At 37.5% G+C, this 17482-nt stretch overlaps 1 protein-coding gene across 1 annotated transcript in view; it reads left to right on the top strand.

The window, feature by feature from the left end:
- Positions 1 to 17482, top strand: part of LOC118841655 (ATP-binding cassette sub-family A member 3-like) — a 253568-nt gene that overhangs the window by 21722 nt on the left and 214364 nt on the right. The window contains exon 6 of the mRNA XM_036749234.1: positions 16154 to 16335. Within this exon, the coding sequence (XP_036605129.1) occupies positions 16154 to 16335 (182 nt within the window). The remainder of the gene's footprint in view (positions 1 to 16153; positions 16336 to 17482) is intronic.

Raw genomic sequence — 17482 nt, 5'->3', positions numbered from 1 at the left:
ATACCTTCAGCCAACTTTTCTGCTGGAGTCTGGCCTGCCTGTTAACCAGTTCTCACAAGGAGTGATGTTTAGTTAAATTCCATGGAATTAATGATGCTAGAAAGGGTACCTAGTGTTCCAGGTATCCAACCCTCTTAGGTAAGACCCCTTGGTGTATCCATTTAAACATCTGCCTAATGGGTATACCAATTCTTCCCTTCATGGGTGAGCTGCAAATCATCCCTAATCTTCAGAAAGTGCTGTGAGATGCCAGGTAGAAATCAAAAGTGTGATTACGGCTCAGATTCCTTAATAGTTTAGCCTATGCTGTGATTTCTTGAGTATCTGGCCAACATAACTAATCCTTAATAAACTTTGTCTTTTTCTTTTGCTGAAAAAAAAGTATAATTACCTGGGTTGGCCTCCACATTGGAATAGCTGGTTCAGCCATCAGAAGCATATTTTTTCAGGTTGAAATTGGTGGGTGGTGAGGGTGGGGGTGGCAGAGAGTGGTTGGGTGGCAGGGGAGGGTGTTGCCCAGGCCTGCTCCCTCAACCACAAATGTGAATGAATGATTGATCGATTGCTTATTGTCAGACTGGAAATGTTCTGTCGGGGTTTTGCTGTCATATTATCATTGCTAAAAGATTTAAAAAGGAACACACACACACACACACACACGCACACACACAGAGGGGGAGAGAGACAGAGACAGAGACAGAGAGAGAGAGAGAGAGAGAGAGAGAGAGAGAGAGAGAGAGAGGGGAAAAACGACTGCACATAGTTGTTTCACTCAGTGTTGTGATTTTTACATAATTTCTAATTTTTTGGTCATACAAAGTTGACTTTTTTATTTGAATTTGTCTTTTTTTTTAAAAAAAATTATTGGTCTGAAAACCATTTCAAAGGAATAATAATATATTTGATGTAATTTAATTGGTGCGGTGCATTTGAAGACTCCAGCCAAAATTGGTTTTCTCTCATTGCTTTGTTTTAATTTAGCAGCACATGGGAAAAGCTGGAGAACTCACCGAAAGTGAATTTTTCATTGCATACTGATTTTTTTAAGAAAATGGAGGAAAGTGTAAAAACGTAGGTTTGGGGTGGGGGGAAGCAGAAGAGAGGGGGGGCAATAAATCAGAAAAAGCCTACTTCATTTGTAGTTTAGACATTAGATATATGTTTAGCAAATTCTCTCTTCTTTACCACCTTTTCATCAATAAGGCCAGAGGTAAGGGGAGAACAAAAGGAAGAAAAAGTAAAAGAGGATATGATTAATTAAACAAAACTAACAATCTAATGGATATAAGGTAGAACCTCAGAGTTATTTTAATTAACATTTCTCTAATTATTATTGACAGAGCATTTTTCGTATAATTACTGTTAGCTGGGATTTCTTCCTCTAAAAACTACCAGTTCGTATCCTTTGCCCATTTATCAATTGGGGTATGCTTGCCAGGGCCACGTTTTTGACATTAAAAGCAATTTCAGAAAGAAGTATTGGCTGATGATTTCTCCTGCTAATTAAAATGTTCTTAGAGTAAATTTCAACTAACTTTCATAGGAACAGTGTTACAAAAGATGTGGAAATGATGGGAGAGACAAAGTAGTTTACTTTTTAAAAAACTAATTATTTTACCATTTTTTTAAAATTTCAAGTTCCAAATTCTCTCCCTCCCTCCCACACTTCCCCTATCTCCTGAAAAGGCGAGCAGTATGATATCAATTATACATGTGAAATCATGAAAAATATATTTTCATATTACCCATATTCTGAAAACTGAAGCTAGAAAAATAAGGGCCTCTTCTGGGGGTTGATAGCATTTTCGATCATGAGTCCTTTTTGAATTGTCTTGGGTCATTGTATTGATCAGAGAAATTGTCTTTCACAGTTAATCATAATATATGATAGCTATTACTGTATATAATGTTCTGGTTCTGCTCACTTCATTTTGCATCAGTTCATGTAAGTTTTTACAAGTTTTCCTGAAACCATCCCCTTTATCACTTTTATAGCAAAATAGTATTTCATCACAATCATATGCCACAACTTGTTCAGCCATTCTCCACTTTAGGAGTTTCCCCATAATTTCCAATTCTTTGCCACCATGAAAAGAGCTGCTATAAATATTTTTCTTTATATAGATCCTTTCCCCTTTACTTTGATCTCTTTGGGATATAGACCTAGTAGTGGTATTGCTAGGTCAAAGGATATTGTACAGTTTTTTAGTCCTTTGGGCATAGTCCCACATTGTTCTTCAGAATGGTTTGACCAGTTCACAGCTCAATGAACTATGCATTAGTGTACCTATTTTCCATATCCCTGACATCATTTGTCATTTTTGATAGGTATGGGTTGTACCTCAGAGTCGTTTTAATTTTCATTTCTCTAATCAATAGTGATTTAGAACATTTTTATATGACTTTAGATAGCTTTACTTTGAAAACTGCCTCTTTGTGTCCTTTGACCATGTATCAATTAGTTAATGGCCGTTATTTTTATAAATTTGACTCAATTCCCTATATATGGAGAAATGAGGCATTTATCAGAGAAACTTGCTGTAAAATTTTTATATTTATTCATTGTTTATGGTACTTTTAGCAAAATATAGTTTCACTGCTTATTTTTATTAGGTCTGTTCTTGCTTTTGCCTTATCTGAGATCATGATTGCTACTCTTGCTATTTTTACTTCTGCTGAAGCATAATAGATTCTGCTCCAGCCTCTTATTTTAACTCTGTGTGTATCTTTCTGTTTTAAGTGTGCCTCTTGTAAGAAGCATATTGTTTATATTCTAGTTTCTAATCCATTCTGCTATCCACTTTTGTTTTATGGGGTGGCTCATCTCATTCACACAGTTATGATTATGAACTGTGTATTTTCCTCCATCCTGTTTTCTTCTTTTTATCTTTCTCCTCCTATCCTGTTCATCCTCAAAAGTCTTTTTTGCCTTTGAACATTGCCTTTCTTAATCTACCCTCCCATTTATCATTTCTCCTCCCATTTTTCTTATTCCTTTCCCCTCCTATTTCCTTATTGGGAAAAAAAGATTTCTCTACCCAGCTGAATGTGAATATATATATTTCTCTTTCAACAAATTCCAATGAGAGAGCTCAAGCATTGCCTGCCACCACTGACCCCCAATTTTCTCCTCCAACATAAAAGTTCTTCCTTGTGTGCCTCCCTTATGTGCAATAATTTCCCCCATCCAACAGTCCCTTCCCCCTTCTCCCAGTACATTTTTCTTTCTCATCCCTTCACTTTTTCAGATTATCCCAATATATTCTACTCACACTCATGCCCTCTGTCTATGTGGACTCTTTCTAACTGCCCTAAAAATGATCAAGTTCTCCAGAGTTGCATTTATCATCTTCCTATATAGGAATGTAAAAAGTTTAACTTTATTAAGTCACTTGTGATTTCTCTTTCAAGTTCACCTTTTTATATTTCTCTTTAGTCTTGTGTTTGAATATCAAATTTTCTATTCAGTTTTGGTCTTTTCATCAGGAATGTTTGAAAGCCCTCTATCTCACTAAGTATCCATTTTTTTCCTTCTAAAAGATTATACTCAGTTTTGCTGGGTAGGTTATTCTTGATTGTAATCCTATCTCATTTGCCTTTCAAAATATCTTATTCTAAGCCTTCCACTTAGTGAAAGCTGCTAAATTTTGTGTGATCCCAACTATGGTGCTATAATAATTGAATTATTTCTTTCTGGTTACTTGAAGTATTTTCTCCTTGGCCTGTGTAATGACAATTTAGATTTGAAAATCTTTCCCACCCATTAATAGGCCATGTGTCCTGCTTATGTCATAGGAAACCTAAGTCACATGTGGTGGGAGGAGCTTGCTGAGAGAAAAAGGAAAGTGTGTCACAGGATATGCTCACAGAGAGAGAGAGCAGTTAGAGCTGAGGGAAAGAGCAGATGTGTGCTGTGCTGTGAGTGTGTTTGTGGGAAGACCCCAGCAGGGTGGCAGAAGGTTAAGGGATAGAGTGGTTCTCTGCTGTGATATTGTGTATTGAATTCTTCACTGCTGTGATGGATTGGGTTCATTGGTTTTGGATCTGGTTCTCTGGTGTCGGAATAAATGATTTACTTCTTCTACCTTCTATATGGAGAGTCTCTTATATTTTGCAATACAGAACCACATAAGCATTTTAAAAATTATTGTTTATTTTGTGATTATTGCCTTGCTAGTTCAGCCTGGGAGCTCTGGAATTTGGCTATAATATTCCTGGGAGTTTTAATTTTGAGGTATCTTTCAGGAGGTGATTAGTGGATTCTTTCAATATCAATTTTACACTCTGGTTCTAAGTTTTCAGGGCAGTTTTCCTTGATAATTTCGTGAAATGTGGTATCTAAGATTTTTTTGATCATGACTTTCAGATAGTCCAATAATTCCTAAATAATCTCTCATCAATCTATTTTCCAGGTCTTTTGTTTTTCTGATGAGATATTTCATATTTTCCTCTATTTTTTCATTCATTGTTTATTATTGTTTCTTAGTGCCTCATGAGTTGTTTCCATTGCCCAATTCTAAGTTTTAAGGAATTATTTTCTTTACTGAGCATTTGTACCTCTGTTTCTGTTTGTCCAATTCTGATTCTTCAAGATTTCTTTTCTTTGGTGAATTTTTGTGCCTCTTTTTACGATTAGGCCAGTTCTGTTATTTAAGTTATTTTTTTTGATATTGTTATTGCCTTTTTACCAGTCTCTTAATTCTCTCTTCATAATGTTGCATCATGCTCATTTCTTTTCCAAGTTTTTCTACTACCATTCTTATTTTTCCTTTACCATTCTTATTTTTATTTAACTCTTTCAGGAATTTTTGTTGGGCTTATGTCCAAATTTTAAAGTGGTAGTGGTAACAACAAATTGGGGGAGACATTTAGGACATTGGCAGGAGAGCTTTCCCCAATCCTGGTGTCAGAAACCTCTCCTGCCAATGGTCTAAGTTGTCTTCAGCTGGAAAAATGTCTCCCCCAATCTGTTGTTGACACTACCACTTTAAAATTTGATTTGAGTTGTTGAGTTTGGCTATGTTGGTACCACTATGCCACCATCTTGGCTTTGCCACAAAGTATAGTTTTCAGTGGTGGTTTGTAATCATATTTAATATGAAAGGAATAATAGTAATGTCACATCCTTGAAAAGATCTGGTCAGTATTTCTGATGTTTCAAGTGGCCAAAGATAGTCCTTATTCATTTCACTCTTCCCATATTAATTTTTTGCTTGTTTGTGAGGCAGTTGGGGTTAAGCAGTTTGCCCAAGGAAGGGATGTGGCCATGTGCTTATTATGTGCTTTGTTATTAGTGTTCTACTTTGGTGTGCATGCCTATTAAATACAATCTTGAGAGCGAGGTTGGCTTAGTTCCTCTAAATGTTAGAAAAATACAATTATTTTCTAACCCCAACTCGACAGTGGAGTAGGACTATGAACTTCATTCAACAGAAAGGAAAAAAAGACCATTAAAAATAGTCTTAGCCTGGGGGTAATCTGCTGGCTTTTGTTGGCTGCTCAGTTAGTGTGGTCCTTCCTATATCAGGTAGCTGAGTTTCAACCTCTCCAGTCCAGAAAGAAGCTTTCTAGCCATTGTACCTTAGTAGGTAGAAGTAAAGTTCAACGAGATCAGGGTGAAGAGCTAAAGCCAAGCAGATGGTTTGGGGGAAGCTCAGTGTCCATGGGGACCAGAAGAAATAATACAGAAACCGGGGGAGAATAGCATGATGCCCAATGGACAGAGGAGATATGATGCCCAACAGTGAGCAACATGGTGATACCATCTAAGAATATTAGCAGAGTAGAACCTTTGTTTATGAGTAACCTGGTTTACTTGTGCTTCTCTGGACAAGGAAACATTTTTCACACAATTTGTTTTGAAGGATGAACAAAAATTTGCAGTCCAAAGATCATGTTTGGACTTGGCAGGACTCTCAACAGTCTGACACTCAACTAGGGTAATGTTTTTTTTGCTTTCATATATCAAACAAAGGAACCTCAGGTCAGTATACCACCCAATCAGCCTCATTTGGCGTTGATCCTTCATGAAGGGACTGGAGGTGGATGCTCAAGACATTCAAGAGCTAGTGGAGGAACACAGCCAAGAGCTGATGACAGATGACCTGATGGATCTGCATGAGGAGCAACAGCAAGAGGTTGTGGAGGATATCTCATCTGAGGAGGAGGTTGAGAGGTTGGAGCAATCCTTCACATCAAGTGAGATTAGGAAGACTTATCAGATGTGGGGAAAAGTGCAATTTTTTTTGAAAAACATCACCCAAATAAGGCTGTAGCAATGAGAGCCACGAATCTTTTTAACGATAATGCAATGTCACATTTCCATAACGTTCTGAAAAAACGTCAAAACAAGTGTCATTAAATAGATTCCTAGTCAGAAGTGAATGCAAAGAAAAAAAAAATCAGTGAATCAAAACATGAAAGTGATTCTAAAAAACAAAAAAATTAGTGAAGGCAGTAGTGTTAGTCTTACTTTTAGTGAAAGTAGCATTAGAAAGAACACTCCTGATGCTGAAATCCCCAGTGTTCTCATGGAAGGAGATTCTCCTTCCAAGCAATAACCCTTCCTCCTCCTCTTCCCTTTCTCATTTCCCTCACACCAGCCACGACTCTTCTCAAAGGTGAAGTACAGGTTAGTTTGTTTTATTTTTGGTTATATGGTGTAATAATCATTGCTATTATATTTCAGGTGTATTAGGGACAAAAATGTACTTAAAATTATAAATAATTATTTTATATGAATATTTTTGGGGATGTGGTACCAATCGTCCAACTTTGCATTATTTCCTATGGGAAAATTCACTTTGCAATGCTAACAAATTGCATGAAGAACAGAATCTTGGAAAGAATTAAATTTATATTCCAAGGTTCTACTATAGTTTTCTAGCATCAGAGGTTGGGTGAGTTGCTCAAGCTACATATGTTCCTTACCTATATATTTTTGCTAAATCTGTGCTCTGACCTTGATGTGTGCCCTCTGCTACATGGTTCCTGGTATATACTACTTCTTACATATTTTTTTGGCCACATATATTTTCTATATAACTTATAGGTACAACAGTACCAGGTACCACGTTTGTTCAATGCATGTGGATTTCCCCCCCGGTATTGTGTTAATTTGTGGGAGTATGCCCCATAGGGTTATCTTTGCATTCATGCTATTTGCTATACTGAATAACTAAATGTCTTCCATTTTGAAAGAGTCTGTCCTCTGACTGACAAAAGTAAACATATTGACGGGCTCATGAGTTATAATTTTGCTTGATTCGTCCCACCGGGTTCTTTGAACCAGGATTAACTTTTCGGGGGCTCCATATGTGAGGGTTTGTACATAGAAAGGGCATTGACAAGCTGGAGCATATCCATAAGATGGCAACTGTGATGGTTAGAATACTAGAGAATATGTCTCAAAGGTTCAGTTGAAGGAATTGGGGATGTTTATTTTGGAGAAAAGATAAAAAGGAGAGAAGGATGGAGGGATATAACTTATAACTCTATCTCTCAATGGAAACTACTCTCTTCAAGGTTACCACTGATATCCTAACTGCAAAATAGAGTGGCCTTTTTTGGCCCTCATTCTTCTCAATCTCTTTGCCACTTTTGGCTCTATTCTCTTCTCTCTGTGTTTTTATGATTCTCTGTTCTGATTTTCTTCCTGCCTCTATCTCCTTTGCTTAATCATCATCCATGTCCTGCTACATTTGCATAAATTTACTCCAAGGCTCTGTCCTGGGCCCTCAGATCTTTATTTTCTGTATGTTGATAATTTCATTTGCTTCCATTAGTTTTACCATCATCTCTACACAGATAAATTCCAAATCTGTATATTCAGTCCTATTCTCTCCTGAGCACTAATCCAGCAATACCAACTGCCCACCAGACATATGATCTTAGCTGTCTCATGAGAAACTGAAATTTAACATATGCAAAAGAGAACTCATTATCTTCCACTGCTCTCAATATATTCTTTCCTATCTTCCCTGTCTCTGACAAAAGTACCACAATCCTGTCAGTGACCGAGGCTCAGAACCTCAGAATTATTTTCTACTTTTCCTTCTACCTTCTCTCCTCATCTCCTATATCCAGTCAGCTACCAAATCCTGTTAACTTTATCTCCAGGAAATCTCTCATATGTCCCCTTTCCACCATTAAAACAGCCACCATTTCAATTCAGATCCTCATCATCTTTTACCTGGACCATTGTAATATCTTCATCTTGGTCTCCCTGCCTCTCCTGGCTTACCTGTCTAAGCCAACCTTTGCACAGGTACCAAATTAATATCCTAAATTTAAGTCTAATTATGTCACCTTCTTTTTCAAGAAGTGTCACTGGTTTTCTGTTCCTTCTACTTATTTATATTTTTGGTTACAAATTCTGTCTCTCCCTTCCCCGTTGTAACAGCAAACATTCTGGCACACCCAGGATGGTCTGATAGCACAGGTTCTTTGATCTGCTTTTCTAAAGGAAAGCAACTTTTAAGGGGTCAACAATCTTAGATTTATTACATTCAGTAGTTCAGGGAAAAGGTCAGCACCCTGAATGTGGAGAAAATACAAGCAGAGAGAATATAAATAGAGAAATTAGCACAAAGATCAACAGACAGGGCTCCAACTGTCTGAACAAAGTAATAAACCACCTACATATGCCACTAGAGCAGGGAAACATTAACATCTGAGTAGTTGGGGGACTCTTTACAAAAAAGCTGCTCAGTCATGTCCAGGGAATCAAAAGGGCCTTCTCATGAGCAAGACCCCAAAGCAAAATCTCACCTCAGAATAAATAGATCTGGTACTAATAGGCCACTTTTTTAATGATTTTTTTATTATTTTTTTCTTGCCTTACAAAATAATTATTTGTTAGTTTGATTGAACCAAATTAATTTAGGAAATATTGTCATTTTGATTATATTGGTTCAACCTACCCATGAGGAATTAATATTTCTCCCAGTTGTTTGGATTTGTCTTTCTTTGTGTGAAAAGTATTTTGTAACTGTGTTCACCATACCACTGAAATAATAGTTTTAGTCCCTATTTCTCATTTCATCTGTATCCTGTCCTTCCCTACACTGCCTTCCAAAGAGGTTTGTCACACAGCAGGCTCTTTAAAAACTTGATTAGTTGAATTACATGGCTGTCTTCAAGTATCTGATGACTTTAGTGTGAAGGAGGACTTAGACTTCTGGTTGAACTCAGAGGAAACAACTAGGAAAGGATGAATGAATTGAAATTTCAGAGATTGCTTCAGGTTTGGTTTAGGGAAAACATCCTAGTAATCAAGGGCATTCAAAATTGAAATGACCCAGAGCTAGTCCAGGAGCTCTTGAGGTCCTTCCCCCTCACTGGAGATTGTCAAGCTTTGGCAGGATGACTACTTGTCAGTGAAGGTGTAGAGAATTTTCTCACTTTGGTATGGGTTGAATTATGGGGCTTCTGGGTCCATTCCAATTCTTAGGATCTGCTATTCTGTTAGACTAGGAGTTAGAAAACAATTTATAATAATTCACCAAAAAGTAATTATTGAGAAGGAGGAGAAGTCTATGTGTTGACTCAGTGTTCCCTCCAAGTTAGCAACAATCTGTTGAGGCTTCTAATCTGTTGACATTAAATATTCTGGTAGTTGTCTTGCCTTGGGGCCACCACTTTTGTTTAGTGGAAATATTTAGCTTGGAGAGGATAAGTCTATGACTGGTCCAGCACTCTGTGCCACACATTGCCTTCTTCACTCTCACATCCTCTCTGTTTCTTCTCCTTACAATCACATAGTCTATTAAATGCTAATGTCTGATAAAAGGGTGCATCCACAAAGTTTTATGACATTTAGGTAAATAGAAGACAGTGTTGGTGATGAGAAAGTCATGAGATGCACAAGTGTTCAGTAATAAGTGACCGTTGCTCTTGCTGTTTCCAACTCCATTCCTCTCAAGGGCTCCCTGCCATGTCTAATAGTCTGTGTTGTCTTTGGTGTTAAAGTAACCTAGAATTACAAGCTTGTCCTCTTTCAGCACATTGTGGATGAAGGTTTTCAGGTCTTCATAAAATTTTTCTTTGCCTTCATCAGGGTTCCTCATGGTAGGAGCATAGGCACTGATGATGGTAGCATGATGTTTTCCTGCAAGTGGCAATCACATTGTCATGAGCCTCTCTTTCACTCCCTTTGGGAAGCTGTTGCAGCAATTTGGCTAGCAGCTGCTGTGGGGGATGAAAGACCAACACAAGCCCAACAACAAGGACAGTGCCAGCACAGGTTCTTTTGATCTGCTTTACTAAGGAAAGTAACATTGGGGGTTCACAATCTTATTTCAGTCCAGCATACAAATAAAAACTCACTTAGTTCAGGGTAAAAAGCCAGCACCCTGAACTTCAGAGCAAATACAAATTACAAACATACATCATAAACAGACCAAATACATTCATAGTTACCAAGAAACCATCAACATCTGAGTTCAGGAGCCAGGGAGCTCATAACAACGGCTGGCCCAGAGTCACGTGCTACTCCTTTTGTGGCTCAGAGCCCCAAGGGAGAATGCCAATCTCTGAGTTTATATTTCTTATTCAGGGTCAAAGGTGAGTCACACGTGCGACCCATCCATGTGACCTAAAAGTATCAGAAAAATTCGACTTAAATCTACGTGGTCTAAAAGCCTCTGATGTCACAAACGTCACTCAAACCCATGTAAACTAGGCTTTCCCTTGAGGCAAAGAGGTCATTAAGAACTCCTAATTTAAGGAAATCAAATCAAGGAAACAAAGGCCAAACTCTTCAAGGGCACTTGACTGAGTAAGTGTTAAAAGCCCATCTTACGAATACAGAAGCATAGAAGCTTGTTGACTAGATTAGTTTTGATTGCAAAACCTACGCCAGTTTCATGGCATTTCCCATCACTGTGGCCACTCCAGAAAGTTCAAGTTCCACCTCAGACACTCACTAGCTGTGTGACTCTAAGCCAGTCACTTAACCACTGTTTGCCTTAATATGCTTAAGAAGGAAATGGCAAACCACTTCCAGTGTCTGCCAAGAGAGTACCATACAGGGTCATGAAGACTCAGATATGATTGAATGACTGATCAATGAAGAAACAGGTAAATCAGGGGAACAGATTACATATGTAATGTACAGAAAAAATGATCACAGGAACCCAAACATCCAGACCATTGGTTGCAAAACAAAAAATATTGGGAAACCTGGAGAGTAGTCTAGAAGAAACTAGTTGTAGATGAGTATCTCACCTAGAATCCAAGACAAGCTCCAAATGGGTACATGACTTAGAAATAAAGGGTGACATCATTAGCAAATTACAAAAGCATGGAAGAAATGATCAGGATAGGTTCTTGACCAAAGAAGAGATAGGTTCACATGAGGTAAAACGGACAAATGTGATTAAATGAAATTAAAAAGATTTTGCATGATCAGAACCAATGAAGATAAAATGAGAAAAGAAATGGGAAATCAGGGGAGGGGGTGGAAATTTTTCAACAGGTTTCTCAAAGTATCTCATTTCTAAGGTAAGAGTAAAATTTATGAGAATAAGTGCCATTCCCCAGTTGACAGTCAAAGGACATGAATAGGCAGTTTTCACAGTTATCAGGTACCATATAAAAATGCTATAATTCATGAATATTTAGAGAAATACAAATTAAAACAATTTTGAGTTACCACTTCACATCCATCATATTGGCTAAGTTACAGAAAAATAACAGCAAGTTCTGGAGGGTATGTGGGAAAACAGGTAATTAATTCACTATTGTTGGAATTGTAAATTGGTCCAGTTATTCTGGAAAATATTTTGTTACTGTGCCCAAAATCTATTAAATTGTGCATACTCTTTTACTCAGTGATACCACTACTAGGTCTATACTCCAAAGAGATCAAAGGAAGAGGAAAAGGAGTCATACTTTCAAAATTATTTATAGTAGCTCTTTTTGTGGTGCCAAGGAATTGGAAACTGAGTTGATGTCTATCAGTTAGGGTATGGCTGAACAAGTCATGGTATGTGAATCTGATGGAATACTGTTGAGCTGTGGAAATAATGAAGTGGATGGTATCAGGGAAATATGGAACCAAGACTTGTATGAACTTATGTAAAGTAAAGTGAACAGAAGCAAGAGAACAATAGCTACAATATTGTAAAGATAATTTTTGAAAGACTTAGGAAGTTCATCAACCCAATGACTAAGAACAATTTTAAAGGACTCATGAATAACATGATATGCACCCCCAGATAAGGCTTATGGACTCAGACTACAAATTAAAGCAGACTTCCTTCCTTCTTTATTCTTTTTTTCTCTTTCTGCCTTTCTCCCTCCCTCCCTTCTTCTCTCTCTTCCTACCTCCCTTTCTCTCTTCCCTCTCTCCCATCCATCTTTCTCTCCTTCCTTCCTTCCTTCCTTCCTTCCTTCCTTCCTTCCTTCCTTCCTTCATTCTTTCCTTCTTTCCACATAGCTAATGTGGGAATTTATTTTGCATAACCATACATATTTGTAGTGAGTTTGGGGTTTGGTTCAGTTTGGGATTTTTTTCTATTCCAATTTTTTAAAAATTTATTTAATATATTTAGTTTTCAGCATTGATTTTCACAAAAGTTTGAATTACAATTTTTTTCCCCATTTCTACCCTCCCCCCACTCCAAGATGGCACATATTCTGGTTGCCCCATTCCCCAGTCAGCCTTCCCATCTGTCACCCCATTCCCCTCCCATCCCCCTTTCCCTTCTTCTCTTGTAGGGCAATATAAATTTCTATGCCCCATTGCCTGTGTATCTTACTTCCTAGTTGCATGCAAAAAAATTTTTTTTGTTGCTGTTTTTGAACATCTGTTTTTATAACTTTGAGTTCCAAATTCTCTCCCCTCTTCCCTTCCCACCCACTTTCCCTAAGATGTCAAGCAATTCAACATAGGCCACATGCGTATCATTATGTATAACACTTCCACAATACTCATGTTGGGAAAGACTAACTACATTTTGCTCCTTCCTAACCTATCCCCCTTTATCCAGTTTTCTCCCTTGACCCTGTCCCTTTTTGAAAGTGTTTGTTTTTGATTACCTCCTCCCCCATCTGCCCTCCCTTCTATTATCCCCCCTTTTTATCTTCTTCCTCCTTCTTTCCTGTGGGGTAAGATACCCACTTGAGTGTGTATGGTATTCCCTCCTCAGGTCAAACCCGATGAGAGCAAGATTTACTCAGTCCCCCTCACCTGCCCCCTCTTCCCTTCCTACAGAACCACTTTTTCTTGCCATTTTTATGCAAGATAATTTACCCCATTCTATCTCTCCCTTTCTCCCTCTCTCAATGTATTCCTCTCTTATCCCTTAAATTGATTTTATTTTTTTAGATATCATCCCTTCATATTCAACTCACCCTGTTCCCTTTGTGTGTGTGTACATATATATATGCATATATATCTACATATATACATACATAGACACACACATATGTACATACATGAATACACATATATAAATATGCATATTCCTTTCAGCTACTATGATATTGAGGTCTCATGAATCATAGACATCATCTTTCTATGTAGGAATGTAAACAAAACAGTTCAACTTTAGTAAGTCCATTATGATTTCTCTTTCTTGTTTACCTTTTCATGCTTCTCTTGATTCTTGTGCTTGAAAGTCAGATTTTCTATTCAGCTCTGGTATTTTCACTGAGAGAGCTTGAAAGTCCTCTATTTTATTGAAAATCCATATTTTGCCTTGGACAATGTGGGGTTTTTTTTTGCCCTCTCCATGAGTAGGAGAGGGGAGGTGAAGACTTCAAAACTGAAAATAAATTAAGAAATTTAAAAAGATGCATAAAACTGTGCATTATACAAAATAAGCAATTATTGAACAACTTTCTTACATGTACACTCTTGCTAGGATCTGTGAAGATGCTAGAAGAAAGTAAAAATCATCTCCTTGATAAAAGAGGTTACAGTCTAGTTAGAAATGCATAAAATAATTAAATAACAATACATCATAGGCCATATGTACCATAAGCGTTCATTAATAGGAGAGATCAATGTGAATTTGAGTCACATTTGCTTTATGGAGGAACTTGGATTTGAAATGATCCCTAAAGGTGTAATGTTAAAGGAATAGGAAGATCTTCACTGTCCATTAATAGATCTATATGACCACGTGTCCCCTTTTTACTTGGAACAGGGGCCATGTCCCCAGGTCTACAGGTACACAGGTATTTAAATTTTTGAGCTCTGGCCCAACTCACATCTGTGATACATTGCATTGGTAACAGATGGGGCTCTAGGTGGGGCCAATGAAGGGAGGTCTGATTATATCTTCACTCCCAAGTAAGCTCGAAATCCATAGCTACTAGGTGCTAAGCCCATGTGGGTGTGAAGCCCCCAGGGTCCTAAGAGGATTTGCTAAGAGCCGATAGTAAGAACTTAAGTTCTGGTGGCTCAGATAATGTTTGATTATGGCTAAAGAGTGCATAAAAAGAGAAGACAGAGATATTTGCTCAGGGCTGTCACTCTTGGTAGTGTGCTGATGTGGAGACTCTGGGCAGCTGTGGTTAAGAACCCTCCAGCTTGTAAACCCAGATGTTTGGACTTTGTTAAACTCTGGTAACTATGAATCGAGATTTGAATCAGACAAGATCTGTCTGTTGATGTTTGTAATGTTTGTGTTTGCTCTGAAGTTCAGGGTACTGGCTTTTTCCCCTGAACTAAGTGAATGATATTTATATGTTGGATTAAAGTTAGATTGTTAACCCCTTAATGTTGCTCTCCTTAGTAAAGCAGATCAAAAGAACCTGGGCTTGCATCATTCCTGTTGTTGGGCTTGTGTTGGTTTTTCACCCCCACAGCAGCTGCTAGCTGAATTGTTGCAACATGCATCCTGAGTCACATAAAGCCCATTGCCGGGAAGAACTTGCCCAAGAGGAACTAGCCTAAGGAGGAGCTTGCTTAGCGGGAGGTTTGCTTATGGGGAGGCTTGCTATATCTAACACACAAACACACCACACACACACATACACATATACATATACATATATATATATATATATATATATATATATATATATATAAAATATAAACATATGTATGTATGTATGCATACATACATATATATTCTGAGGTGAAATTTTGCTTTGGGGGCTTGCTCATGAGAAAGACCTTTTGATTCCCTGGACAGGACTCTGAGTAGCCATTTGTTAAGAGGCCCCAGACTATTCAGATGTTAATGCTTCCCCGATCTGGTGGTTGTATTACTTTGTTCAAAGTTGGAGCCCTGTCTGCTGAATCTCTGTGCTTTGTATTTTCTATTTATCTGTAGTTAAAGTAAGATTGTTGACCCCTTTAAAAGTTGCCTCTCCTTTATAAAAGCAGATCAAAGAACCTGTGCTAGCAGGCCGTCCTGGGTGTGCCAGGGTGCTTGCTGTTATGAAAGAATAAGGAAGGATTTGTACATTCAGGATATAGTAAGTAAGGAGAATGGAAGGACATAAATGAGTCTACTCAGGAATGATTTAATGTTCTAATGCTTCACAACTTTTGTACTCTGATTATGAGGAAATAAAAGGGCTCAGCTCAGAATATTCAGGTACACATTACTAACCCTAGCCTGGATTAGTCAACATAAAAGACAGGTCCATAAGTGATTTTTAATTGATATGGCCCCTTATACAGTCCACTGCTACAACCCATAGACAAATGAGATGAGTGGGAGTTTCCCAGGAAATTCTCTTTGCTCCAGATTATGCTTAAACAAAACTCACCTCCTATGGTTTCAACCTTTGAATAAAAAAAAAACGCAAACATGCATGATTTTCCTCTTATTTCCCTAATTTTGTCCTCTTCCTAACTCCTTAAAGTAGTTATATCTTAATATTCATTTCTTTCTCTATCTCTTCCCTCTTAGCGATATCATTCATGCCCATAACTTCAACTTCCATTTCTATTCAGATAACTTCCAGTCCTAATCTCTCTTTTGAGTTCCAGCCCTATTTCAGCCATGTGCAGAATATTTTTTCTTAAAGGTCACACCAGAACTTCAGTTTGTTAAAACCTAACCCCTAAAACCTGTGAAGTTTTGTCTTCTGCCCTCATACAATCACATCTTATTTCTGGAAACCACAGGGTAACTGTTATAATCTTAGTTTGGCATACATGATAACCAAATTATCTTCTGTTGTGTTTCAGAAAATGGAATTCAGTGGGCAAAACTTACACAGCCAGTCACCAGAAATGATAATTTAACCTTTGGACATATCCTTGGAATGTTGGTATTTGATTCTTTTTTCTATGCCTTGGTGACTTGGTATATTGAAGCAGTTTTTCCAGGACGTTATGGAATACCCCAGCCCTGGTACTTCTTCTTGATGGTGAGTTATGAAGCTGCTTTTCTTTAGGTTTTTTTAACGGATTAATTCTGGCTACTTTGTGAAATAATATGCCTTCTTACCCTTCTTCATGGTTTCCTATTCCCAAAATTGAACTCTAGAGGGTCATTCAAATAATAAATCCTCCTCCCCTTCCCCTTTACTGACTTTAGTTTCAGTATGTTCACTTTTTATGTATTATCATACTTGGATCAATATGGTGACCTCAAAAGCCCCAACAGATGTGATAGAAACTATTATCTATATATGATGACATCATAATCTCAGATGTCACTAATCATTATCTTTACTATTCTCAACTCACTGGCTGCCCTACCCCCCAAAAAAAACCCCACTAGAAATGGATAAGGAGAGCAAAATAGGCAATCTTAATTGTATAAAAGAAAGGGAAGGGAGCCAGAATGTGAGTAACAGAGGAAAATAAGAAAAAAAACCCTAAAATTACCAAAGACCTTAAGAGGAAGAAAACTCAAGGAATTTGAGCATAAGCAGATAAACCAAAGCATTAACAGCAGAAGGAAATATTACAGATTTAGTAAAAAAAAGTTTTGTCATCTCTTAATAAATATTGCAAATTAAAGGAAAATGATTCAACACATGATAAGGCAGAGGGCCCTGTTGATTTTGAAAAGAATAACAGAATGCTCCTGAGTGGTTTGAATGAAAAATAAGAATTGTCAGTATAGAATTTATGGTCTGTAGAGTAGGGGCCTATACAGTAGATTCTCCCTAATAATTGGGAGAACACAAAAACTTGGATCCATAATTGCAAGTCTCATAAAAAAGAGAATGATTGGGGACATAAATATATAGAAGTGAAGGACAATCTGGAACAAAAGAAGCAAAAAGCAATTACGTTAAAAGAAAGCACATACTCAAAAAAAAGCAAAACATTGATCTCAAAGACAGAATGCTTGGGAATAACTTAAAGACTATAGGTCTACTAGAAGAGCATGACAATTTAAAGAACCTGAACACTATAATCTAAGAAATAATACAAGAATCTATTGTCCTTGGTTTTTTTGTATTCTTCTTCATGTTTCTTGTTTTCCCTTTTCCTGGCGTTACAATGAATTTCTATCTTTGGGCTCTCTGTCCCAGCTTTCTTATTCTGGGGGTTGTGAGTCTA

The sequence above is a fragment of the Trichosurus vulpecula genome, chromosome 1 (assembly GCF_011100635.1).
Source record: "Trichosurus vulpecula isolate mTriVul1 chromosome 1, mTriVul1.pri, whole genome shotgun sequence".
Lineage (NCBI taxonomy): Eukaryota > Metazoa > Chordata > Mammalia > Diprotodontia > Phalangeridae > Trichosurus > Trichosurus vulpecula.
The sequence above is the reverse complement of the archived record's forward strand: the minus strand, read 5'-3'. Positions and strand labels throughout refer to the sequence as shown.